General features: G+C 39.6%; 1 protein-coding gene across 3 annotated transcripts in view; it reads left to right on the top strand.

Moving 5' to 3' along the window:
- Nucleotides 1-26,973, top strand: part of Pms1 (PMS1 homolog 1, mismatch repair system component) — a 105,286-nt gene that overhangs the window by 7,542 nt on the left and 70,771 nt on the right. For all 3 annotated transcript variants that reach the window (XM_031367398.1, XM_031367396.1, XM_031367397.1), the window contains exons 2-4: nt 2,027-2,178; nt 6,364-6,546; nt 14,198-14,300. In XM_031367398.1, the coding sequence (XP_031223258.1) occupies nt 2,047-2,178; nt 6,364-6,546; nt 14,198-14,300 (418 nt within the window). In that variant the 5' untranslated portion in view covers nt 2,027-2,046. The remainder of the gene's footprint in view (nt 1-2,026; nt 2,179-6,363; nt 6,547-14,197; nt 14,301-26,973) is intronic.

A 26,973-nucleotide genomic window follows, 5' to 3' on the forward strand; every position in this document is an offset into this window, starting at 1 on the left:
TCCCATCCCCAAAATTCTATCAGCTTGAACTATGATCCCCAGGGGCAGGGAGACCACACTTTTCTATTCTCAAGTCTTGCTTGTTCCCCCCCCCCCCTCCCGTTCTCTTCCTCCCTCCTTCTGATTTCAGACACATGTGTTCCATTGTCCTTATTTTACCATCTTTCCCTTCTCATAAGATTGCTTTCCCTGGGCTGGAGAGATGGCTCAGAGGTTAAAAGATCTTCTAGAGGACCAGGGTTCAGCACCCATATGCTGGTGAAATGATCCACTGAAATAGTTAACCACTCTGATTAGGCCAATTAAATTTTTAGTCCTTTTTTAATTGATGGCCAGATCTAGAGTGGGCATGAGCCTATGAAAACTCTCTTGGTGCTCGAACTCAGGAGTAAGGCATTTTAAAGGCAAACAGAAAGACCATAGTTTATGTCGAAGTTAGATGAGGGTCAGAAAGATTTTGAAATCACTTATAGGAGACTACTGGGAACATTTTTTTTTTTGTCTTTTATTAGATATTTTCTTTATTTACATGTCATAGTTCCCAGTTTCCCCTCCAAAACAAAAACAAAAACAACAACAAGAACAAATCCCTGTTCCCTCCCCCCTCCCCCTGCTCGCCACCCCACCCTCTCCCACTTACTGGCCCTGGCATTCCCCTACACTGGGACACAGAACCTTCACAGGGCCAAGAGCCTCTTCTCCCATTGATGACCGACTTGGCCATCCTCTACTATACACATGCTGCCAAAACAATCAGTCCCACCATGTGCAGTCCTTGGTTGGTGGTTTAGTCCCTGGGAGCTCTGAGGGTACTAGTTAGTTCATATTGTTGTTCATCCTAAGGGGCTGCAAACCCTTCAGCTCCTTTGGTTCTTTCTCTAACTCCTTCATTGGGGACACTGTACTCAGTTCAATGGATGGCTGTGAGCCTCTACTTCTGTATTAGTCGGGTACTGTCAGAGCCTCTCAGGAGACAGCTATATCAGGCTGGATTGTCCTTCCTTCAGTCTCTGCTCCATAGTTAGGACATTCTTATTCAAACCACCATTATATGTTTTAAAGTATAACCAAATGATCCTCATTATGTCATTGAACTCTTATCACATGACCTTTTCCATTTCTCCCTTTAGTAATTAGACTCTTCTTTGTTTTAATTTGGCTAGGGCTTTGTCAGTCTTGCTTGTTGTTTTCTGTTCACAAGTCTTTGACTTTGTGCATGTGTTGGTTCTGTCTCCCTGAGTATCTGGGGGTTCTTGGTGAATAGCCGACTCTTGACTCAAACCTAATTTGTTTCAAGGGGAGAATCAGGTTGGAGGGTGCCTTCTGCTTCCCTTCCCCCACTGGGAGCAGGGCTGTATTGCTGCCTTGGGCTCACATCCCTTTTCAGTATTGCCCACCCTTCCCCTTGAACTTAGCTTCTCTGCCATTGCATATGTGAATTCCCAAAGCTCCCCTCTTTCTCTCTTTGTAAATAAAGTACATTTTTGTCTTTTCTTTTTCAGTTAAATACTTTTCTTACTATTTTATTGTTTTGTTGTAATTCAAAACCCAACAACGGCCTCTGTCACCCCACCCGCCACCACTACCACTTCTTTCCTTTTTTTCCCTCCGGCTCCTTCTATGACTGATCTGGTTTTTTCTTATTCTGATTCTTCTACTTTACCAGTCATGTGGAGGTAGCTACCAGTCTGCCATCTTACCTGAAAATCTATTTCTCCTGGGTTTTTTTTTTAGAACTGTTGGGTCACTATGCATTGGTGAGAGGTTACTAATTACATTATCTCAGGACTTCCTGACCCTGTGTTTTAATAACTGAATGAACTTAGTTTCTTTTTGCATGCCCCAGTAATCTCACTAAGTGGAGATGGTACCTGTATCTAAGATTATTAGTAAGAAATTAATTATCTGTACTTTGTGAGTTTAAAGTCCACCCTTGTATACGTGACACCAGTCTAGTGCTGTCTGCTCTGTGAGAGTTAGCATTGTTTAGCCATCCTTATTTTCACTCCTTATGATTCTTTTCTAGCTACTCTGGTGCAAGCTAGGATGAAACAGTTGCCTGCAGCGACAGTTCGCCTCCTGTCTAGTTCTCAGACAATCACTTCAGTGGCCAGTGTTGTGAAAGAGCTCGTTGAAAACTCCTTGGATGCCGGAGCTACCAGCATCGATGTTAAACTGGTGAGTGTCCCTGTGAAGCAAATGCCTCTAAAGCAAAATGGACCTGACAGATTGTCCTGTTAAATTGTTGATGTCTTTTCTTTCCCAGGCATTGGACATTTTGGAGCATGTTTTAAAGAATAAATTGTAATTTAAACTAAGATTATTGTAACACTATAGGAAATTACAGAAGAATATACATGCTAATAAATAGGAAGGAGTCTTTCACCTACTCACTCGCTTGAATGTCTGTTTTCTTCTAATGTGTGTCCTTAGTTATTCATATGACTTAAACCAGCAGAGTATGTGCTGTGTGTGTGCTGTCAGGACATGCCTACAGCACCTCACTATGAATTCATACTGTTTTATTCTTATTGCATATGCTAAGTTTTCTACTCTTATAGATACATATGCATGAAATTATGGAAATAAAAACTTTAAATACTTTCCAAGCGCATACATTCCTTAAGCATGTAAATCCCTCCTTTTTCAAGTTATTATATGTCAGGATGTTACACTTTTAAAATTTCCTGTAACCTCCTGTAAAATCAAAATCAAATCATATGCTTCTAACATATAGTGGCACATGATATACAGGACCATTCTAAAAATGAGGAAGAGGTGTATAATGAAGAAATAGTGGATAAAAGCAAGACTGAAACAGAGCAGGGCAAAGTCTAGATCCTGCAGCTGTGAGCCCAGTATCAAAGAGCTTGGACGACTCTTCAGATCTCCCGTTTCTCTCACCTTTGTTGTCCCCAACACACTTTTCTCTCTTGAGCTGGTTCCACCTCCTGAATGCAGCTTTCCTTGGTAGACATTGCAGGCTTCCGGTGTCTGCAACATCTTGAAGTCTCTAAGATAATCTAGGCTTCACTAGAGTGAAGCTGTTAAAACAGCTCGTCTCAAGCCCTCACCAGGCCTCCGTGTGGGGACTCCCCTGTCACACATCTGGTCTAGGCAGCCTTGCTTAATCCAGGAAGAGTCCAGGCCTCCACGTGGGGACTCCCCTGTCACACATCTGGTCTAGGCAGCCTTGCTTAATCCAGGAAGAGTCCAGCCCCCTTACTCTTGCTCCTTGAATTACATTTGCATAAAATTTGATTTGTTGATGCTTTTCTTTGTATAAGCTTTCCTTCTTTTCCTAGGCCTTTTCTTCTACAACTTCCCCAGATTAGCTGGGTAGGGTCTTTCCCTGTGGACTCCACCCTCTTTAGTGCCCCTACCGGCTTATGTCTTTCAGCACAAACCAAGGCTCCAACTTGACATTACATCTTCTGGTACTCTTTTGATCCTCAAAATGTGTTTATATTTCTCTTTGCCCTGCCTGCTCTTTTACATTGAAGATCTACCTGGCAGTGGTCACTAAGTACTGCACTGTAGAGTTAACCTAAACTATATGGAAATTTCCTCTCCTAAGTGACCTACTAAACCCTGCTTGCAGCATTCAACAGCTTTCCTGTTCCAGTGTTTTTGATATTTCTCCAAAAAGCTGCATGGTCAGTTCTGTCACAGCAATACCCTAATCCCTGGTACCAACTTAAGTCATAGTTACTTTTCTGTTGCTGTGAGGAGACACCATGACTTAGGCAATCTAGAAAGCATTTAGTCGAGGGCTTGCTTACAGTTTCAGAGGTGAGTCTTTTAACATGATAGGAAGAATGGCGACAGGCAGGCAGGGTGGTGCTGGAGAAGTAGCATAGAGCTACATCCTGATTCACAAGGTAGAATCAAAGAAAGGCTCCAGACCTGAAAAGGCCACATCTCCGAGTGCTTCCCAAAATAGTTCCACCAATTAGGAACAGAATATGAGCGTATGGAGGCCATTCTAATCAAACCACCATAGGCTCTAAATGTATTTATGCAGTTTTGTAAAACATACATAGACAGCGTGTGTTATAAGCATTGACAATTACAGAATCAGTTGATCAAACCTGAGAGATTTGAATATTTAAAAATAAACAGGCATCTCTATCTATCCCACCAATGTGCAAATATGTATTCATCTTTAATAAATGATAAAATTATATGTATAACAAAGTATCTCACTTATTATTAGATTTGCATACCTATTTTATATATCTATATATACCAGAAATTGTATAAAAATTTGGGGAATGAAAAGAAATTATGGGTGGAAAAAGGTTAGGAAGCAGCCAACAGTGCTTGTGACATTGCTCATTTTAAATTTCAAGCTTATAGAGTTATATATACCCTACATTTCTGTGTCCTCCCTACCTGTTTGCTATCTACCATACACTAGGTGTGTAGGATTATATTAATGAAAGTAAGAATATGGTTTTAAAAATCTAATTGTCAGATTTTTGTTGTTGTTGTTGTTGCTGTTGTTGTTGTAAGCACTGTGACATTATTATTCTGACAGGGGCACCCTGTAATAAAAGGATCTAACTTTTATTTATTATCAGCTAAAATCCCAATGGCTATAACATCCCAACCACTTCTTACAAAAATTGTATTGACTACCATTTTACAGACAATCAGTGTTCTTAAAACTTACCTAAGTCACTTAATTAGCTAGTACTGAATCTGTGAGTGGAATCTAGTGTTCCTGACTTGTAGTTTCTCATTTATGAGCATGTTCTTAGCATGGTTGGGATATGATAGGTTAAAGTTGAGGGCTTCAGTAGACAGTTACTATGCTCTGTACTCCTAAACTTTCAGATTATAAGTGAAACTTTAGTGTGTACATAATATAGCAAGTTGCTGGCTGTTGTTGCTGCTGCTATGTAATTCATAACAGTAGCAAAATTACAGTTATGAAGTATTAAAATAACTTTATAGCTGGGGAGATACCATAACGTGAGGAGCTGTTTTAAAGGGTCACAGCATTAGGAGTTGAGAACCAATGCTTTAAGTAACATGCTATGTGCTTGAGATGTGAAAGGCAGCTTATTGAATTAAAATTGAAGTGACTATTTTTCTTAGGCATTTCAATAACTAGCCTTATTAGAGTACAAGTGACAACAAGTACAAGTGATTGTGTCCTTATATTTGTCAGATGGCATCAGAGTCTCTGAGAGAGACAGACCTAGATGTCACTGTCACTTCCTAGTGGGGCGTTGCCCTTTGTTCTTTCCTGTTTAACTCTCTTGAAATGTGTCTTGTTCTTAAATGTTTCTGAAAGCAAACACTGTTAACAAGGCAATGGACACATTCTTACAGAAGTAAGTTAGTGTTGTGACCTTAGTTACTTATTCTCAGCATTGGCTCTATCTTCTTTGTAGGATTTCTAAGTAAACTGCCTAACTGGGTCTAGTAAATGCCCTTAGGCATGTCTTATTCTGATTCTGGACATGTGTTAATATTGTTTTAAATGTACATTGGAATGTTTGTTTTTATTTTACTCAGATTCCTGGAGTTATTTATGTTGTAAGATTTATATTTACATTCTGTTGTTGTCTAATGAAATGAAGCAGACACACTGTTTTTCAGAATGTCATCTTAATTTTACATTGAGAGATATGTGGGCACTGAAGTCTTAGGTATCTTCCCATAGTGTTTTATATGCATAGTTTATTCTTAAAAATACTGCTTGGTGAGATCATAAGGATGAGTGCTGCATGCTTGGTGAGATCATAAGGATGAGTGCTGGATACTCGGTGAGGTCATAAGGATGAGTGCTGGATGCTCGGTGAAATCATAAGGATGAGTGCTGGATGCTCGGTGAAATCATAAGGATGAGTGCTGGATGCTCGGTGAAATCATAAGGATGAGTGCTGGATGCTCGGTGAAATCATAAGGATGAGTGCTGGATGCTCGGTGAAATCATAAGGATGAGTGCTGGATGCTTGGTGAGGTCATAAAGATGAGTACTGGATGCTTGGTGAGGTCAGGTAGGGTTTCACTGGTGGTAGTGTTTTGTTTTAGTTCATTTGGGGGATGATATATATAAAAGCTATATCGGAATTTTAAGTTTAATTTTAAATATAAATTACCATAAATACGGATGCTAGTGAAAAAGTTACTAGAATCCTCAGAGAATAGACTGATCTCTTTGTATTATAGTTGAGTCAAAATCCAGAGAAAACAAGTACTTTGCTTATTGTACCATGCATCCATAGGAGTTAGCAGAGCTAAAGAGTTGAAACTCCTGTGTGCGTAGTGCCACCTTTCCTTACAGTTGTCAGATAGCCCGATTGTTCACCTTGTGTTAAATGTGACTGCAGTTTAATGTTCTTTTAATAGGAGAACTATGGATTTGATAAAATTGAGATCCGGGACAATGGTGAGGGCATCAAGGCTGTAGATGTACCCGTAATGGCAGTGAAGTACTACACCTCGAAGATCAGCAGTCATGAAGACCTTGAGAGTCTGACAACTTATGGCTTTCGTGGTGAAGCCTTGGGGTCAATATGTAATGTTGCAGAGGTAAGGAAGTTTATATTGACTTTTAAAATTAATTTTACAGTGACCAGATATTAGAATTAGGAGAAAGTCAATTCATTGTTTGTCAGAGTAGCTTAAATTTTTTTAACTTGTGGTAAAATACACTGAATATGAAATTTATCATTTGTGACTATAATTCGGTGGTGTTAGTATATCTACATTGTTGTGTGTTTACCAATTTGTACTTGTTTCTGGGCTATTTTCCTCTTCCTGAGTTACAACTCAGTACTCACCAAATGAATCCCACCTTCTTTCCCCTTCTTCTCTGTCCGTCAGGTACTGTTCGACTTTCTAGCAATAAAAATTGACATTACAGTGGAGACATTAGAGCTTTTGTGTCTGGCTTATTTCACTTCATATAATGCCTTCCAGGTTTGTGCCCATTGTGTTGTAGCACTTGAAGGACCTCCTGAACCAGGTGTGTTGTCATGCCTGTAATTAGTGCCAGGGAGCCTAGCTTATCGGTCAGTACAGAGCTTGCGGTCATCCTGAGCACCATATCGAAATAGACTAGAGTATATAATACAGTTTACTTATGCAGTCCTTTGCTTTTGGATTTGTGGCTTGCTGCCATGACGAGAGTTGCTCTGGTCACAGGTACTTCAAAACTGGTTTAGGCCCTTGCTTTTGGTGGAGTAGACCTTAGTACCGCATATGATAATTTGGTCTTTAATATCTTGAAAAATAGTAATGTATGTTTTGTGATATTGTTGTTCATTAGAGGAGGTTGTTTAATCGACCATTTGCTTGGAAAAGTTGTATTTAAAAGTCAGCGTTTAACTGTAGCACATTTTAGAGCCTTTATCCTAAAATAGATTGTGAATCTAAAGGTAGTCTCTAGTATATATATTTTCCTGTACCTGCTTGATTATGAAAACTGTTTTATTAAGAGGCATGCTACTGAATTGTTACTGTAAATGGCACTGTGATGGGACTGAGTTCTCTAGTTTGGAATTGACTTGCCCTGCCCCATAGGATACCTGGGGAGAGACTGGGATAGATAATAGTTGGATGCTGCAACTTTGGTCAAATGGCTGCTGGGTGCATACTTGTAATTTCTTTAGCCCTCGCTTTAGTTCCTGGCACACGCAGTTGTCTTATACTGCCAGATTTTATAACTACTTGTAACCTTAGTCTCTGGTTTGTATGTATTCTCAGTTGTTTTTGATTGTACGACTTGACTAGCGTCCTATGCGAAGCTTTTACTGTGTAGGTGTTGGACCCTGTCACTGTTTGAAGGTTATTGGTGTGGTGGTAAGGGTGCCAGTAACTGTGAAGGTCTCTTTAATGACTGAAAATTTCCTCATGGCCATATTACGTGTGCTAAGGCCAGAATACAGCATTTAGGTAAGAGTGCCAAGAAGTAATCACATTTATACCTAACATTTAGGAAAGTGGCATGAACATGAGTTACTGCCGTGTCCTCCTCTCTGGTCATTGAATGTCTATTTGGGGACCTGATATCAGCAGTGTGCTATTCTCCAGATTCACTGTAGTCCTTTTTCCTTTCTGTGAGTGTGTGCATGCGTACGTGCGTGTGTGCATGCATGCATGCGTGTGTGTACTTGACTAAGGATTCACTTACGCTCTGGCTTTGGAGATCTGTAAAATGTGACCTTAGTAGGCTGAAAAACCTTGCAAACGTGATGAAATTCAGTGGCAAGTTCTGCCCTTAAAACAGAGAGGACCAGACCTCAGTCCCTGACTGCAGATATCCAGAGCTCGTTTGTGTAGGAAATCGCCAAGTGTCCTCTTGAACACCTGCTCCAGACCTAGGATACCAGGTGCTCCTTCGTCTAGTTCACTCAGCACTTGCTTTACTTAGAATTCACTTGAGACTCCACATAGATTTTAGAAACGAGTAAATGGAAGGTACAGCTGGGAATTGCCAGTCTTTCTTCTGGAGAATGTACATTGCAGCCTACAGCCTGGAAAGCACTGCAGAAAGTACGTTTTAAAAGTGGTATGGAGTTTGAGACCTTTGAGCTTTTTACTGCATCTCTGTGGTTAGAACTTTGATCAGCTGTTTTAGTGTCTAAATATTTGATCATTTAGCTGTTATCTAAACTAGCAGATAGAAAATTAAACTTTCTATTGTGAAAGTATTGTCAGGAACTTATGTATTTTGATGTGTTTGTTTTCTGAAGCTGTGTCCAGCCTTTGAGCGGTTGTACCAGCTTTGCCTGCTAGATGGCAGCACAGTACTTAGTCTTTATGAATGTGACTTCCTCTGTGGTTCTGACTTCTGATGGCCATTTGCTTGTCTGTTGGTCACTATATTGCTTGCTTATTTCTTTTTTTATAGATTAGTTAAGTTCACTTGACACCCGTACTTATCACTTTATCTTTTATTTTTAAGATATTCGAAAGGACTCAAATACAAATAACTGAAATCATTTTACTTACCAAAATTACCGAAGAATTATCAAAGTATCACAATAATGTATTGAACAGGCTTGATTTTATCTGAAACCTCTAGTCGTCGTTGTAGACCTTAGTGCACTGCGCACATTCCCTGCCTTAAGATGCATACTTCGAAGAGTGCTGGTTACTCACAGCTCATGGCTGAGTCTCCTTCGCATCCTCTGAAGACATCTGTTTTATCCAGGTCATAGAGAACAAGCCGTTGACACTCAGTGACTGTTTCATGAAGGGTTGTTAAGGTACAACAAGCTCAGGAAAGTGCCTCTCTGTCCTCTCCTGTAGGCGCTCATGCCAGACCCTGCCCAGGAAAGGACTGGAGGTTAATCTCTGTCTCAAAGTCTGCTCCCTGCCTTACCTTACCTGGAGATCTTATGTAGATAATCTCTTCATATTACTGATGAGGAACATGGTGATGTGTTAGAATGGTGGCTCGCATCTGGACACAGCACACACTAGGCCCTAACAGTTCCATGTGTAAGAGGTTTTATTGGGAGAGAGAAATATGGTGGTGGCAGAAAGAGAAGAGAGGAGAGAGAAAGAGAGAGAGAGAGAGAGAGAGAGAGAGAGAGAGAGAGAGAGAGATACTCCACATATATATATATATATATATATATATATATATACATATATATATATATACATATATATATATATACATACATATATATGATGTTCAAAGGTAAAGGTGGGAGGTGAGCCCCAATGGATTCTGGGAATATGGAGGCACGACAGATCTGTGAGGCCCACCTATGTGATGTCATGGGTTTTGGAGGCCCTGGTGCCAACAAAATGGGGTCTTGCAGAGTTAAATGCCAAGTTTTCTTGCTCCAATTTCAAAGCCATCTATAAGGACCATTCATTATAATGGCGATGAAACCCTCTTGTAGCCGAGTGTTATCATAGTTGTCACAATGCATGCCACATTACCCTGGGTTGGTGCTGATACAAACTGGTCTTCACTTGTGATTATATAGAATTATAGCACTGTCAGTTATCTAAGTCCACAGACTTATAAATTGTAATATTGTCTGTTCATGAGTTTACTGTTTTCAGTGTATTCATACTATTAATCAAAACCAGGGTTTACTGTACCTTGTTACCTGTAAGAGCTACTTACGTCTTATCTATACCATGTCTTTTAGATACATTGAAAAGTTATATAGCCTTTTTTTTTTCTGCTTTGGACTCCATTGTAAAAATCAATACGCTGTTGTGCTTAAAGCAGTGATGAAATCAGTTGCTTATTCCCTACCTAAGGCATTCACGTTTGCATATACTCCTCATGTTGGTGAATCTTTTCTGAAAATTTGTAGCCATTTGTAGGCAAATCCCTGCTAATTTTCACAAAACATTTTTGTTCTGTAGTGCAAGTTCATTGTTTTTGTCTTGTTCTTTCCTATTGACAGTTGTGGTCCTCATATTTGTTATTTCCTGACTAACATTCATTTTTGCTAGTCTACCCATGCAATACTTTTAGAGTTGTCATAGTGGGGTTGGTGTTGCTCTAAGCAGTCAAATTTGTCACATGTCATTCTATAGAGAGAATATAGGATCTGTAGGTGTATTTAAGCCCCCATGTTTAGAGGGGTCCACTGAGAAGCTGGGAGACCTGTAAAGGGGCAAGAGGGAGCCTCCAGTGTTAGACTGATGGGAAACAAATAAAACCAACTTTCTTCAGTATCAGGAGCTTCCTGTGTCATTCACATCCACAGTAATAGAATTTTAGTGTGAAGAGTTGCAAATTTTTAAACAATTGGGAATTTTTGAATCTTGCTTCCTAAATGGTGGTTTAGCTTATTACAGGCAATAGAAATGCTTTGAAAAGGGTACAACCATGACCTTAAATGAATTTGTGTCGAGAAAAGTTTTACTTGAATTGCCAGGAAGTATCTGAAGAAATTTTGTTTACATGTCATCTAACTCCTATGGGGAAACTGCTTACATAAGGTTTAAATGATTGTACATAAGTTTTAAAAAAGGATTTATTTATTTATTATATGTATACAAGTGCTCTGTCTGTATATACATCTGAATGCCAGAGGAGGGCATCAGATCCCAGTTATGAGCCCTGTGTGGTTGCTGGGAATTGAACTCAGGACTTCTGGAAGAGCAGACAGTGCTCTTAATCACTGCGCTATCTTTCTAGCTCCTACATAACTTTTTAAAAAAATAATTAGGCCCACTTTTAATAACAGAGCTAACATAATCCTCAAGATCTCTTGAGGAATTCTAAAAGGAATTATCTTAAATCTTCACGTCACTAGAGGTCAACAACTGCTCATTGCCTTGTGAGAATCACTAATGATTGTGGTGCGTGGTGTGTGTGTGTGTGTGTGTGTGTGTGTGTGTGTGTGTTATAAGAGACACTCCCGATCAAGAGTTAGTGTAGGGCACACGTTCTTGCTGCATAGCTAATACATTTTGAACCAGTGCCCGTCCAAGAAGTTTCCTGCCCAGGACATGAGGCCACAAGAAATGAACCCTGGAAATACAATTCCTTGCTCTGAGGAATATGCTGTGTTTCATGAATGTGTAAAACATAATTATATGTTTTCTTCATTGTCTCACCATGAGCATTGCCCATATGAATACATTTTTATAGTGCCCTATAAATTGACATTAATGAAATTTTATTGTTAAAAACCATAGTGTGCTCTTTTTTTAAGTAGAAGTGTTAATATTTTTAGCATTCAAATAGTACTTCCTTTTCACTCCCTCTTCTTGATCTAGGTTGGTATGTACTTACTGTTCACTAAAATGTCTAAAGCATGACCAAATTAGTGTTGTAGAAGTTGGCTTTGAAAGAGTTAAAGCAAAATTGCATGTAACCTTATAAAGCCTTAGCATCCCCATCTTATCATCACCCTCCCGTAGAGAGAGTGTAATCATTTATTTGGGAGCCTCTAGAAGCCATTGGCAGGGATAGTACTGGAACTCCAAGCCCAGGGCTGCCTTTGCTCAGTGACATGAACATTTTGTCAGGTGGCTTGCTCTTCGGAGAATAGAAATAGAATTCAATTGACCTTGGCATTTTGAAGAAGCAGTTATTTAAATATAGAATTATTTTTAAAGGGACAATTGTAGAATAGTGAAACATAGAAAAAAAGATCTCTACCACTTATTGTTGTTTGTTTTGGGTAAACAAATCAAATAATACATTGGATATTTGAGACTTGGTATGGCTGGTAAGATCTAGATTAAAATTATACATCATTAACTTATGGGATAGATTATTTTCAGCAAAGTAGAACTATTGGAATACACAGAAGCACACAGCTTTACCTTAAATAACAACCTTTCCCTCTGCCACCTTTTTTTTGAACAGTAATCACACAAATAGCAGCTTGATCCAGTAGCTGCAGTAAAAGCTGGCAGAGCATTGCAGAAATCCTACTAGTATCTACTAATTCCTGAAACTTAATGAGATTTCTCTCTCTCTCTCTCTCTCTCTGCCTGTCTCTCTCTCTGTCTGTCTCTCTGTCTCTGTCTCTCTCTGTCTCTCTGTCTGTCTGTCTCTCTCTCCTTCTTTCTCCCTCCCTCCCTCCCTCCTTCCCTCCCTCCTTCCCTGCCTCCCTTCCCCCACCCCCCTCTCTGTCTTTCTCTCTCTGTCTGTCTGTCTGTCTCTGTCTGTCTCTGTCTCTCTCTCTCTCTCTCTCTCTCTCTCTCTCTCTCTCTCTCTCTCTCTCTCTCTCTCCACACATCCACATACCAAAACATGGAGGGGAAGGGAGGTGGTGATGGTACTGGTGCACACACAGAGTGTCCAGATGTTCCATAGTGCATGTGCCACCCATAAGTCTGATGAGGACAGATGCTAGAGCTATCAAATATAGACCCCTAGCTGGACCTAGGTACGTCTCAGCAGGATAGCTGGAGTTCTGTAGATTCTAACTTGTGCTGAGTCCAAGGATACTCAGAAGAGATCATTCCTAACTTTGGATCACTGCTTATCACAGGGCTGCTCTCTTTTGGTCCACCTTTCTTTCCCTGACAGTCTCTGTATTCTACACCAGTGCGTCCTGTCTGGTTTTCATTCTCTTTCCCATTGAGGCAGTGTCTCCTGCCAGTATCACAGGTTGGTAAACAGGATATGGGCAGTTTAGAAAAGTGCAGGATTCTTAAATCTCTGTTCTACAGCTGACGTCATAAGGAAATAGTGTAGTGCTTTACTGGTGCCTTTTCTATGATCATATGCTTAATGCTGACTTTAATTAGTGAAAAATTTATACTTAAACATTGTTTTAAACTTGGTTTTTAAAAAAACTTTAAACATTTGTATATATATACTTAAATTTTACTAGTTGAAACTATAATTGTTTTTTAATAAACTATAAATACTTTATATAAAATATATAAGGGGAAGAAAATGATTACTAACTGATTGTTCATTTTTACATAAATTTGTGGAAATTATTAAAAAAGATTCTGTGTGGTATAAAGTATTTGCTTTTACATTTGTAAAGCATATAATTCAAATGGCCATTTGAGGTATACTGGTTTGTGTTTTAATTAAAATGCTCAAATACCAGCTCATTTACAACATGAAAAAAATCACAGGCTGTTCTGTTGTTTCAAAGTATAACTCCAAAAAACACTACCAGAGAAGTGTCCCAACTAATTGATCAAGCAATGGACTGGAGTCTCAGCCCAGGGAACCTGAGTTCAGCTTCAGGCACCCACATGGAGATTCACAACCCACTGTAACTTCAGTTCCAGGGGACCTATCTGAAGCCACTGGCCTACACCTGAACATATGTGTGTACATAATCACACACACACACACACACACACACACACACACTATTTCATTACAATAAAGGAATTACCAAGTAATATCCTTTCCAATATTAAGTAAATATGTGATTATTTATTTACTTACTTAATTATTTGAGACAAGGACTCTACTCTGAGGTCCAACCTGGTCTAGAACTCACAGCAGTTCTCTGCCTTAAGACTTCCAAGTGCTAGAGTTGTCGGCATGGCTTACCATGCTGGCTTTGTGACAGTTATCTCGGTTGCCGTAGATAAATGTTGTAGTGATACATTCCTTTGATCTAGGATTGAGAAGGAGGCAGGAAGATCATGAGTTTGAGACTAGCCTAAAGTGCATAGTATAATCCCATTTCCCAGGGGGAAAGATAAAGGAGGGTGGGAGGGAGCATTCTGTTAGATTGCCATACAGCTTTTTGGATTGGCTTGTTGTTTCCAGGTGGTCGTTACAACAAGGACAGCTGCTGATGACTTTAGCACTCAGTATGTTTTAGATGGCAGTGGACACATACTTTCTCAGAAGCCTTCACATCTTGGTCAAGGTAAGTGTGCTCACTGTGTGTGTGTGTGTGTGTGTGTGTGTATAAAATTGTCGTTGTCACCATCCTTTATAAAAAAAAAAGAGTTTTGAAAAAAACAAACAAACAAAAAAAAAACAAACCAGGCGGTGGTAGCACATGCTTTTAATCCCAGCACTTGGGAGGCAGAGGCAGATGGATTTCTGAGTTCCAGGCCAGCCTGGGCTACAGAGTAGGAGCCAGGGCTACACAGAGAAACCCTGTATATAAAAAAAAAAAAAAAAAAAAAGAGTTTTGCCTTGAATTTAAATAGTACTTTGGGTTTAGTCCTGCTAAAGGCTGGTAAAGGCTGGTTATCTGTCTAGAAAGCATTCAGCTGCCCTCTGTGAGCCTCTTCCATGCAGTCAGTCATCCTCCAGAGGAGCACAGCGAGACAGAGCGACTCAAGGTGAGTGAGTACCTGTGGCAGCAAGGGTTTTCATGGTGTTGGGCCACTAGTATCCTTGTCACAGATGAGGGAGAGTGTTTTACGGAAGCACCTAAAACGTCATTGATTTGTCCTAAACTGTAGCCCGGAGATGGTTTAAAAGTATTTGTTGATGAAAAAGTTCATACAGAGGCATAATATTATAGGTGAAAAGGTGTAATCATTGCTCAGCTCCTACAGTTTACCAGCTTACAGCTGAAGTCTTATCTAACACCTTTTCCACTTCTCCACTCTCTTATTCTGAGATAAATAAATATATCAACTATTTATGAGTTTTTATTGTTTTATACACAACTTTGCAATTTTATTTTGTATATTTTTAAGTTCTTCTAGAAACTTAATTCTAAGGTAGAAACAGACTCTTTAGTCTAAGTTCATAATATCCCCTCATCATCTTCCCGGCAGTGGGTGGTTATAGTGATGCCAATGAAAGGTGGCTCCTCTTCAAAATCTACAAGGGATATTTGTTGTTTGCCCTCTCGTATCCAGAATGTTAAATTTTTATGCTCCTTGTTATAGCTGATTCACATAATACACAGTTTGTGGTTTCATTGCTCCCATTTTAATGTTAAAATACTGTATTTATTTTTTAAAATGACTTTGGTCTTTATGAAATTTATTTTCTTAATTCTGATAAATTCTCTCACTCTGCCTATAATTTTGGAAATTGTTAGCATCATTAGATCATTAGGGATTACTTTTGCTCATTAGGAATTTCCATTTCTTTATTTACAGATGAAAAAGAATTAGTAGGAAATCCTAAGAAAACATACTCATTTATATCTGATGTATTCATAAGTCAATAAAAGTGAGCTCATCTATAACCACTACTTAATTAAATATGTAATAAATATTATATACTTCAGTTAAAGTAATACACATTATCCATTCAATATGTGTTGTGTTGAACAGAGAGGAAGTCTTTATTTTATTTTTTATTTAAGTGTGTTCCTGTTCAGATGGCCTCTGGATCTTAAGAGTTCACATTAGGAAAGCATCAGAAGCGTTGAGTGCCCCCTAGCAAAGTACTTTGAAGTAGCCCAGTCACCTTATAAAACTTAAAAGTATTTTTATCCCCGTGTTTGCCAGTCTGGTCTGGGTGGCCAGTGGCTCTGTATCACTCATACTTCTCATGCTTTTCTGTATTCATCTCCATGGGAACTATGAAATAACAATCCTTACAGAAGGACTCCATCTGATCTTTGCCCTTTTACTGGCTGATTTCTCTTTTTCTACTGACGTCAGTCTTCTCCCTTCTGTAAGTAAAATTAGGTATGCATGTTAAGGAAGTTTTGTAGTCAGTAAATGCATCTTATTTTCATTAGCTCATTTCATAACTCAGGACACAACACACTTGAAAGGTCAATAGTTACAAAACCAGTATGACTTTTTGTAACTCACTTTTTCCACCTAACTATATTTGATGGCTTAGGTAACTGCAACAAAAAACCCAGAGTCTTAGTTTCAGATTGTTCTAGATAGGCAAATTATACAACTCTGCATACTAAAAGTGTTCTTGCTTCGTGTTGATGGTTTGTGAGTGACTGAATTGCAGACTCACATTTCACCAGCTGTCATTAGCTTCCATTTAAATGTTTTCTATGTAAGATAAAACTACAGTTCAACCATCCTAATTTATACCTGTGCATTTAAAGTTCTTGTAGATTAATCTCTGCTGTGATATGACATCCTTAGCATTTAAATTTACTCTTCATATCATCTGGACAGATGGCATAACTGTAGGTGCAGTGGCAACCTCTCAATTAGACACTGGAAAAGTTGTACATATTTAAAAGTGATTTACTGAAAATTTTTTTTTTCTGCTTTTTTGGTATAGATATATATTTGTTTTGTAGATTTTTCTGGCCATTTAAAGTTATTTATGATTTTAATAAAATGTTATTTTAGTTGTTCTTCCCTTCTCTTCATCACACTCTCAAACATTATACGTAAGAGGCCTTTTAAAAAATATTAATTTTTAATTTATGTATGTGAGTGTGTGTGTTTATGTGTGTGTCTGTCTGTCTGTACTTATATATGTCTGCCACTTTTGTATGTATTCTTACAGCGGCCAGGAGATGGTGTCTGTTACAGGCAATTGTGAGTCACCTGTTGTGGTGCTGGGAACTGAAGTCTGGTCCTCTGCAAGACCAGTACAGTCTTTTCCTTTCCCCATCTGCAAAGCAGAACTGTACTCTTGATCAAGAGGATGTAATAAACACAGAAGTAGAGCGAGCACACTGGGAGGAAGTGCACTGGGAAGACAAGCACACTGGGAGGAAGTGCACTGGGAAGACAAGCACACTGGGAGGAAGTGCACTGTGAAGACAAGCACACTGGGAGGAAGTGCACTGGGAAGCCAAGCACACTGGGAGGAAGTGCACTGGGAAGCCAAGCACACTGGGAGGAAGTGCACTGGGAAGACAAGCACACTGGGAGGAAGTGCACTGGGAAACCAAGCACACTGGGAGGAAGTGCACTGGGAAGACAAGCACACTGGGAGGAAGTGCACTATGAAGAGGAAGTGCACTGGGAAGAAGTGCACTGGGAAGACAAGCACACTGGGAGGAAGTGTACTGGAAAGAGGAAGTGCACTGGGAGGAAGTGCACTGGGAAGACAAGCACACTGGGAGGAAGTGCACTGTGAAGACAAGCACACTGGGAGGAAGTGCACTGTGAAGAGGAAGTGCACTGGGAAGACAAGCACACTGGGAGGAAGTGCACTGGGAAGACAAGCACACTAGGAGGAAGTGGACTGGGAGGAAGTGCACTGTGAAGAGGAAGTGCACTGGGAGGAAGTGCACTGGGAAGACAAGCATACTGGGGGGAAGTACACTCTGAAGAGCAAGCACCCTGGGAGGAAGTGCACATAGTTTTTATTGTAAGACAGGTGGCTTCTCTATCTTCTCCCCATTGACTAGGCCACCTACAATCCTTAGCAATTGGCTGATTTTCAAAGAATTGTACAAAGGAAGTGAAGGAATGCAGAAAAAAGTAATTTTCAATCTTAACCACTGAGCTTCTCTCCAGCCTCTATTCCTGCTTTTCTCTAAGGAAATAGAATAACTCTCCAGCTTTCAAGTCTTAATGGTGACTGAGTTAGTTATAGTAATCGTAGTTTTATGTCCCTTAGTTTTATGCTTCTAGGTTGATTTATTCTACAGAACAAATACTTTTGAAAGGAGTATTCTTTTCTTGTGCCATGTGAGAAACCCTTGCTATAGGTTACTGCTGTGGGATTGTGCTTCGGCTGCAGTTTTGTGTTTTGTAACAGAAGAGTGGACTTTGTTCATTAGTTTGGAACACTGTGACAATTCAGCACCCATACTTTTACAGTAGAAGTATAAATAGCTGCCTTCATAAGTGACATAATATAGGGTCATGTAAAAATATAACAGCATATTGCAGGCCTGCATTTTAATTGTGGTGTTTGAAGAATGTGCTAAAGTTAGAGAGCTGAGCACTTCTCTTGTAAAATATGATAGTGCACTGGGGCCTCCTCCATCTTAGCTGGTATTATTTAGTTTTTTTAAGGATACATATTTCATTTGAAATTTAAAAAGTTCTTTTTATCTGCAAGTTTTATTAAAGTATTACTTTAAAATTATTAAAATCTTACTTATGATTTTTAGCTTATTTGGGCTCTTTTAAGATGGAAAGAATTTATGAATGTATGGGTTAGGTATAATGTATTTAGAGCATAATATATATCTAAAAGTCAACAAATAATGTCTTGTTTTCATAAACATATGTATCTGAGGTATTGATTTTTGCCTACTTTTCTTCTTCTCTTTTATTCATAGTTATAGTAAATATCTTTATATTGCCATTTAGGAATTCAAGGACTAGCAAGAAATGGATAAGTCAATAAGTAATGACAGTAATATGAAACCACTGCACCTAGAGTGTGCTCAGTGAGATTTTCAGAGAGCTGACATTTGAGTTGAAAGCTCATGGGTAGAGGGTAAAGAGGGAAAGGAGTGGAACCTTCAGCCAGAGAATGATGTATGGAGAATAGACCATTTCTCTGTAGCCATAAAGAGGAAAAAAAAAAAAAAAACCCCAAAAACCTACAATTTAAAAAAACTTGCATTTTTTTTTTTTAATTTATTGAATTGTGTCATGGAAAAGCTTACATGAACTAAGCTCAAGAGAAAGAGTATCCCTTCCTGCACAAGAAGTAACTGATGACCACATGCTCTGCTGCTGGCAGGATTAACTGAGATTGACTGTATAGGTGCATAACAGAGCTATCTGCCATAGAGTGTCGTGTATAGCACTGGGAAAGCCATCAGAGCTCCACATAGCCACCTATGGACTAAACTGTCAGGTGGAGGTTTGTGATCCTCATACAGAGCTCATTTACTTACACACAGGACTTCTGCTGACTGAACAGTGCTGAAGAAAGTTGAAACTGGATTATCCGAAGAGCTTTCAGACTTACTAGAGGAAGAGGATTAATTCCATCATCAAGCTACAGCACAGGGTACTACTGGTTCCTGTTTGACAGGAACACAGGAAGTACAACCATGTTCAGCAACTGTGGTTCTTTTACGCAAATCAAATAAAAGCCTTAAAGGACGCGATTGAAGAGCTATCACCAGAAGAGAGAAAGGGCAGTAGAAGCAGTGAGCAAGATGAGAACCTCTAAGAAGAACTATTTGACAAAACGGTTTTAAAGCAAATCCTGCATCATTAAAAAAAAAGTTTGGAGTTTGTATGCTAAATGGAAAGTTTGGAAGAACCAGATGAAAATTCTAGAAGTATAAAGCTGCTATATTCAAGTATTCACTAGATGGGTGACATAGTTAAGATCTCATTCGTCCCCTTTGTCAAAAGTTTGTTCACTAGTAGGAGGGTCTTTCAGTCATTAGACATTAGGTACAACCTGTAAGAGGCTACTGGGTCCACATCCCTTCCTTTCTCTTTGCTTCCTAGTTATAAAGACACAAGTTTTCTTGGCCACATGCACCAGGATATACAGCTCACTGCAGGTCCCGAAGCATGATGCTGGCTGATCATGATTAAAAACCTCCAGTAATGAGTTATACTTATCTTTTAAAATGATTTGCTTTTAAGCATGTGATTATGGTTATAGACAATCCCCTATCCCAGAAAGTTGGTGATAAGAGGTGGGATAATCACCATCACCAGGTGACAGTGACAAGTTTTGGAACTGGTTCTTTGGCAGATTGTGCTAGACAAAATGTAGACTGTTGCAAGTGGACTTTAAGGAGTGAAAACTAGATGGTGATAGAAATATGGGCAGTCAGGCTGGAGGTGTGGCTTAGCAGTAAGAGTACTTACTGCTCTTGCAGAGGACCTGAGTTCCCAATACCCACATGATGCTCAGAACTGTTCCAAGGACCCATTACTGTCCTCTGGCCTCAGACACCTATACTCACCTCATATGCCCATCCACAGACACACACACACACACACACACACACACACACACACACACACACACACACACACACTTGTAATTTGAAATAAAGGCTTTACAAAAAAACCCAAAATACATAGTAGAGATGGTGATCATGCAGTTTCAAATGGAATCCTTTATTGATGGTTGAACATAATACCATCTGTGCAAGAACCTGGAAAAGACTTTGGTTTCATTATTCCCATGCCCTGACATTCTGTGAGGAGATCAGTAGTGGTAGAGAAACATTGAAGGAAACACAGATTTCAGGCAATGACCTGAGTATTACTGGAAACTTTTAGCTCTATTTACAATGAGAATTGGTAACAAAATCATAAAACTTGCAGTTTGGCAAGAAAAGCAGAATATTGAATTTTTTTGGTTTAGAATGACATGGTTACTGGAAAGGTTAGCACTGATTAAAAAGCCAGCAGCCTAGAAAGACTGTTAAGAAATCAACAGCACAGCAAATGAAGTTTATCTCAAAGGCTTCCCAGGGCTTTTTAAGGGCCCTAGGGGCCTTGTTCACTGCCCAAAACCCTGCTGGCAAGGCATTAAGAAGCTGCTATGGCTGTGGAGTCCCAGGGACAGCTTGTGCTGGTGGTAGCAAACTTTGGCAGCCATGTGATGCTGATTTTATTTTATTTTTTTAAGAACACAGGATGCAGGAGCTAGAAGGGTCACAGAAACATCTCCCAAGATTTCAGAGGAAGGTCTTAGGAGTTATATTAGTACTAGTCAGGGCTCTCTAGAGAAACAGAACTGATGGGATGATAAGCTATATGTCTAGGGTTTATTAGAGTGGCCCAGAGGCTATGGCCTGACTATTCAGAGAGGGGATATCTTCTCTGCAGTTGAGTCCACAAGGATGGAGATCACTAGTAGCTGGTCTTAAGCACATGCCAGAAATTGGCTGCTAGAGTGAGAGTAAGCAAGCAAAGAGAAAGAGCTCCCTTCTTCCATGCCATTTATATTGTTTGCTATCAGAAGGAGTAGCCCAGACTTAAAGTGGACCTTCCTGCCTCTAAAGATCCAGAAAGATGGTGATTCTTCCCACTTCAGCTGATTCAGTCAATGAAAATTCCTCAAAAGTATATCCAGCCTATTGGTTTTAGTTAATTCCACGTGTAGTTGAGTTGCAAGCCAAGACTAGCTGTCACAGGAGGACATGCAGCATGTACCAGGGTAGGAGGCTTCTGTAGATAGCATCTGACAGTGTAATCCCTAATCAAACCAAGAGTAAAGCCAACACTGCAGTGCAGACCCCAGCCAGATTAAGATGTCAGGGATAGAGAATGCAGTTTCAGACAGAAGCAGAACGATGGTGTTTTAAGCATTGATCATTTCTAAGAAGAAATAAAATACTTGGAAGAAGCATTCTTGAATGGGATATTTTGAGATGTTTCTATAAGCATGTGGTACGTAGACTGAGACACAAAGGTTGGTAATGGAGTTGATGTACGTGGGTCCTGGGAAGGAGCATGTACAAAGGCTCTGAGGTAGAAACAAATCTGATGTGTTAGTGGAACAGACGAAAGGAGATTGGAAGTGAGGGGAATGAACATGGGCCAGGTTAGAAGGGTCCTGTGTGCTCTCTCCTTTGCAGTCCCTCAGTTTTTACAGTTAACTTGTGTTACCAGTAAGTGTTCAGAACATCAACTAAACTATTAACTTAACTATCAACTAAACTATTCCCTTAGTATCTTCTTCATATCACTAATCCTTATTTAATCATCACATTAGCTTTTAAGATTCATTGTCTACTAAATATATTTTCCTTTTAAAAATACTTACTTTGTTTGAGAGTTTCATACATGAATACTTACATATGTGTATTTATATCATTTTTCGTCCTCAAACTCTTCAGTTCCCTGTCTCCACTTCATGGCCTCTTTTTATGTGCATGTCCACCACTGAGGCCATTTAGAGTTGCTCATATGTGTATGTTTAAGGCTGACCACTTAGGTTGAAATCATCCATCGCTTATTCCTGAGGAAGACTGACTGATTCTTCCTCTTAACAGCCATTAATTGCCCATAGTTCGTATCTAGAAGTGTAGGTGACCTAGTGTTAAGATTTCATGGGGACAACTCTCCATCATATATATAAGACACTATTTTGCAGTGGGACATCCTAGTACTTAAATACCTTTCCCCTACTTCCCTGCAATGTTCCCTGCACCTTAAATGTAGGGGTTATATTGTAGATGTTTAGCAATTGAGAATGGGCACCCCATAGTCAGTTCTCTGCATTTTGACCAGTTATGTGTTTCTGTGATAGTTTCCATCTGCTGAAAGAAAAAAAAAAAAAGGTCTTGTTGAGGTTTGAGAGCTATGCTTATCTGTGAGCATAAGGAGAGGTATTTAGAATGAAGTTTTGAATTATACTGACTTAAGAATGTGGCACTAGTAGATTCTCCTCTAGGATCCCTGACATTAGTGGCCACAGTTAGTTAGCTAGGTTTACAGTACCAGGCATGCTGGTCATGGGTTTTATGTGTTGTACGACTTTGAATTACCATGATCCTTTGGAAGCTTGCAAAGGTGCTTTGAGAGCTAGCCTAACAGAGGATGGTTTCAAGTCAGTTCCATCTGCATTCTTCCAACTGGCCTGTCCAAAGCGTAGTGTGTTTAGCAGTAGAGTCTTATTTTTAAGGTCTGAGAGGCAGCCATGGGCTACAGCAGTAGTTGATATTGTTTGGGAATCTCTTCGACTTCTTTGACCATGACGCAAATAGAGATTGTTCATACCTGGTACTAGGGCCAAATGAAGTTGCACCACCTGGAGTAATAATGCTCCCCACCTCCTAAGAGGTATAGACTGTCCAAGTTTATTTTATTACCTTCTCTTGTCATGAGATCTTTATCCCAAGGTAATGGTCATTTGGTTAGAATTCACTTTCCACTGTTTTCATCAGAAATAATTGGTTGATGAATTCTTGCTAAACCAAATAGGTCTTCATTTGCTCCTATTTGTGTCTGGAATACAAATGCTTGTTTCTTTAAGTTTATTGTATTTGTTTTCTTTAAGAAATAATATTATCCATAGGCCTCTGCCATTATTGGCCGAAATATCTGAGAAAATTCTATACTTTCACCACATCTTTTTTTTTCATACTTCTTGAACCTCGTTGTCTTGGCATAGATCTGAGTAGTTAGCATAAAGGGATTCAGCTATTGACTTTCATTGTTTTATTGTTGTGGTCAAACAGTCTAACCAAAAGCAACCTGGAGTGCAAATAGATTATTTAGTTTACATGTCCACATCATAGTGTATCATCAAAGGAAGTCAGGACAGGAGTTGAAGGCAGGAATCTCAAGGAAGAAGCTGAGCTGGAAGCCATTGAGGAATGTTGCTAACTAGCTTGCTTCTGGTTTTCTCAGTCTGCTTTCTTAGACACCCATGGCCACCAGCCCAAGGATGGTAGTATAGTGGGCTAGGCAATCCATATTAATCATTAACTAAGAAAATATACTACAGACTACCCAAGGGTGGTATAGTGGGTTAGGCACTCCTACATCAATCATTCATTAAGAAAATACACTACAGATTTGCCGATAAGCAGTCTAATAGAGGCAGTTTCTTACCTGTGATTTTTCTTTCTAGGTAAGTCTAGGTTTGTATCCAGTTGAAGAAAATCTAATCAACACAGGTATATTTCCTCCCTGCCCTTTACCCCATTTCACTTGCTATTTTTATTCCTCCCTTACTTTGTTTTATGAAAAATAGAATGGCCTCAAACTCAGTGATGGTCCTGCTTCAGCCGTCTAAGTGCTGAGATTTCAGGCTTGTATAACCATGCTCAGTTCAGGTGGATTGGTCTCTAATCAGTGTATAGACAAAAAGTAGAGAAAGTAGTATTTTTAATAAGATACGTGTTTACAAAATGATGTGATAAAAACAACTGCATATAGATTATGTTTATGTGCAGTGGCACTGAGTATGCATGTGTCAACACTCATGCTGAGTCCATTGGGATCCACCTGTTGTTCCCACCTTATGCCACTATGTCAACCATTTGTGTGGTTGCTGGGGATCTGAATTTAGTTTCTCATGTTTACATAGCAAGCTCTTTACCTAGTGAGTTATAGCTTTCACTCTCTGAGTTCTTTTCTTTCGTTTTTCATTTTCTACTTTAATAAAATTTTACATATAATATATTGTGGCTATATTCTTTCCCCTCCCTCAGTTCCTCACAGTCCTTCACTTGTGGGGCAGGTGGAATGGTGTCACCAGACAAAAACTAGAAATCCCAGTAAATTCTAATACCCGAGAACAGCAGGAGTTTCATCTACTCCGTACCTGGCCCCTGTCCTGGAGGACGTGACCACAACACTCACATGAGGATCCCGACAGCTAGTCACATAGCACAGAGCTCTCTGTACTAATGAGGTATCTCTATGGGCCCTGAGGGCTTAGCCAATAAGCTTCTCTTCCAAGACATTCCTTCCTGCCAAAGTTATTTAATCTCTGGTCCACCCTGAGTAAGTGGTATGCACCCTTTTTCCACGGTGAACAATGAATAAACAGCTTGGACAAGCAAAGACTATTATTTCTCATTACAAACCACTGTGACAAAGGGAAGCCTTTGTCATACAGAGCCATACTAAGTCCCGGGCAGAAGGGCTCCCTGCCCTCCAGACACAGAGACTTACCTCTGAACTAAGCCAGAGTTTTCCCCTTTCCCCAGGCCCTTCATTCATCACTGTCCCATGAAGCCTCCTCATTCCTGATTCCACTCAGTTTCCAGTGGGGAGTAGACAGCGGAGAGTTTGAGAACCCCTGCCTCCTTAACCTCAGTCTGTCTTGTTTCTCACCTGTTAGTAGCCTATTGCCTCTGCATTCCATTTTGTCTGCGTGCATGGCACTCACACAACCCAGCAACAAGACAGAGAACGAGCCTACACTCCCCACCTTCCTACTCGCCCAACTTTTTTCCCCCTCTCCATCTCTCAAAGAAAAAAAAAAATTGAAAGGTCAAAACAGACAAACAAATAACAAATAAGACAACAAAACAAATAAGCATACAAAAATATTGTTATCAAATCTGTCTTGTGTTGGACAATTATTCTAGGGAAAAGGCCTGTCCTGGAATGCGGATGATACACCTAGAGACACTCTGCTGGAGAAGGCCTATTTTTTCCCATTCCCAGAAGGTATCAATTGCAAATAGCTTCTTGGTTAGGGATGGGACTTTGTGTTCACTTTACCATCTCCCATGCTGGGAATTGGTCTAGTTTGAACCTGTACTGATTTTGTGTCCTGATATAGTCTCTGTGTATCATCCCCGTTGAGTCTGGAAGACACTATTTCCTTCAGGTCATCTTTTACCCCTGTCTTTTAAAGCTTTGCTCGTTTTCTTTTGCACACACCCCTGAGTCTTCAGGGAGAGAGGTTTGATAAAGACACATTTAACACTGAGCATTCCAAAGTCTCACTTTCTTGACATTGTCCAGTTGTAGCCTCTGTGTTAATTACCATGCACTGTAAGAAGGAACTTCTCTAATGAGGGTTGATCTATAGTAAGACAATAAGTCATTAGGAGTCACCTTCTTGCTGTGGATAGATTGTAGGCTTAGATTGTTCAAAACCTACTTTGTTGTTGTTGTTGTTGTTGTTGTTTTTCGAGACAGGGTTTCTCTGTTTAGCTCTGGCTGACCTGGAACTCACTCTGTAGACCAGGCTGGCCTCGAACTCAGAAATCTGCCTGCCTCTGCCTTGAAAGTTCTGGGATTAAAGGCATGCACCACTACTGCCCAGCCAAAACCTACTCTTAATAAGTGTTCTTAAATGCTTTAACACTCCTTCTATCTCACCACCCACCACCGGTAGTGGAAAGAAAAGGGTAATACAGCAAAGGAGGATGTGGCCCTGTTTAGAAATAGTTTTTAGAGCAAATCCAGTCTGTATCATCAGGATATCAGCAGCTCAGTTCACACGGATCAGCAGTGGCAGCCCAATCCACTCCCAAATCAGTCATAAATCAGCAATGGCAGGTCAATCCAGAAGAAACTGCAAGGCTCTGCAAAAGGAAGTGGCAGGAAGCCACCAGAATACCACCAGAAATTTCTTGGTGTGTTTCTGTCTATAAAGCTATGACAAATGATGACCAGCAAAGAATGATAAGGTGATGACTAGCATCAACAAAGCCTAACAATGACCAGCAAAGACTGGTAAGACATGCCAGTACCAATCAGCACTATCTACTGTCCGTTGGACTACATTTATATCCTTTTAAACATCATATGTTCTGTCATGGGTCCACTCTAGCAAAACATCACATGCCCTTTTTCCAGGCTGCCTCCAGAGGAGCATACGTGTCTGTTCTTAGCAAAACATCCTCCCATGTGTCTGCCTTAGCAAAAACATCTCGTAAGGCAGTTTCCAGAAAAACATCACATATCACAATTTAGACTCCAAAGAAAGCAGGAATTTCTACTTCATATCCCCCTTCCTGTTTAAAAAATGTCTTTTTCTCTAACATCAATTTACACACAAGTAGAAACTATTATGAGAACCATAGAACTAGTACTTTACATCAAACTTTAAACAAGCAGTGTATATATAATATAGTCAAACAGTCTAACAAAAACCCCTTAAATTTCTGTCAGTATACAATAATTAAGCAAAACAATCTACCACTCCAGATGATAACAATCATAACATATCAAGTAACTAAAACCACCCACCCCAATTTAAGAGATTGAGATGTTCTTCTTTTTGTTTTTTATTTTAGATATTTTCTTTATTTACATGCGAATTTCTCCATTCCCAGTTTCCCCTCC

The sequence above is a fragment of the Mastomys coucha genome, unplaced genomic scaffold, assembly GCF_008632895.1.
Source record: "Mastomys coucha isolate ucsf_1 unplaced genomic scaffold, UCSF_Mcou_1 pScaffold14, whole genome shotgun sequence".
NCBI classification, from domain to species: domain Eukaryota; kingdom Metazoa; phylum Chordata; class Mammalia; order Rodentia; family Muridae; genus Mastomys; species Mastomys coucha.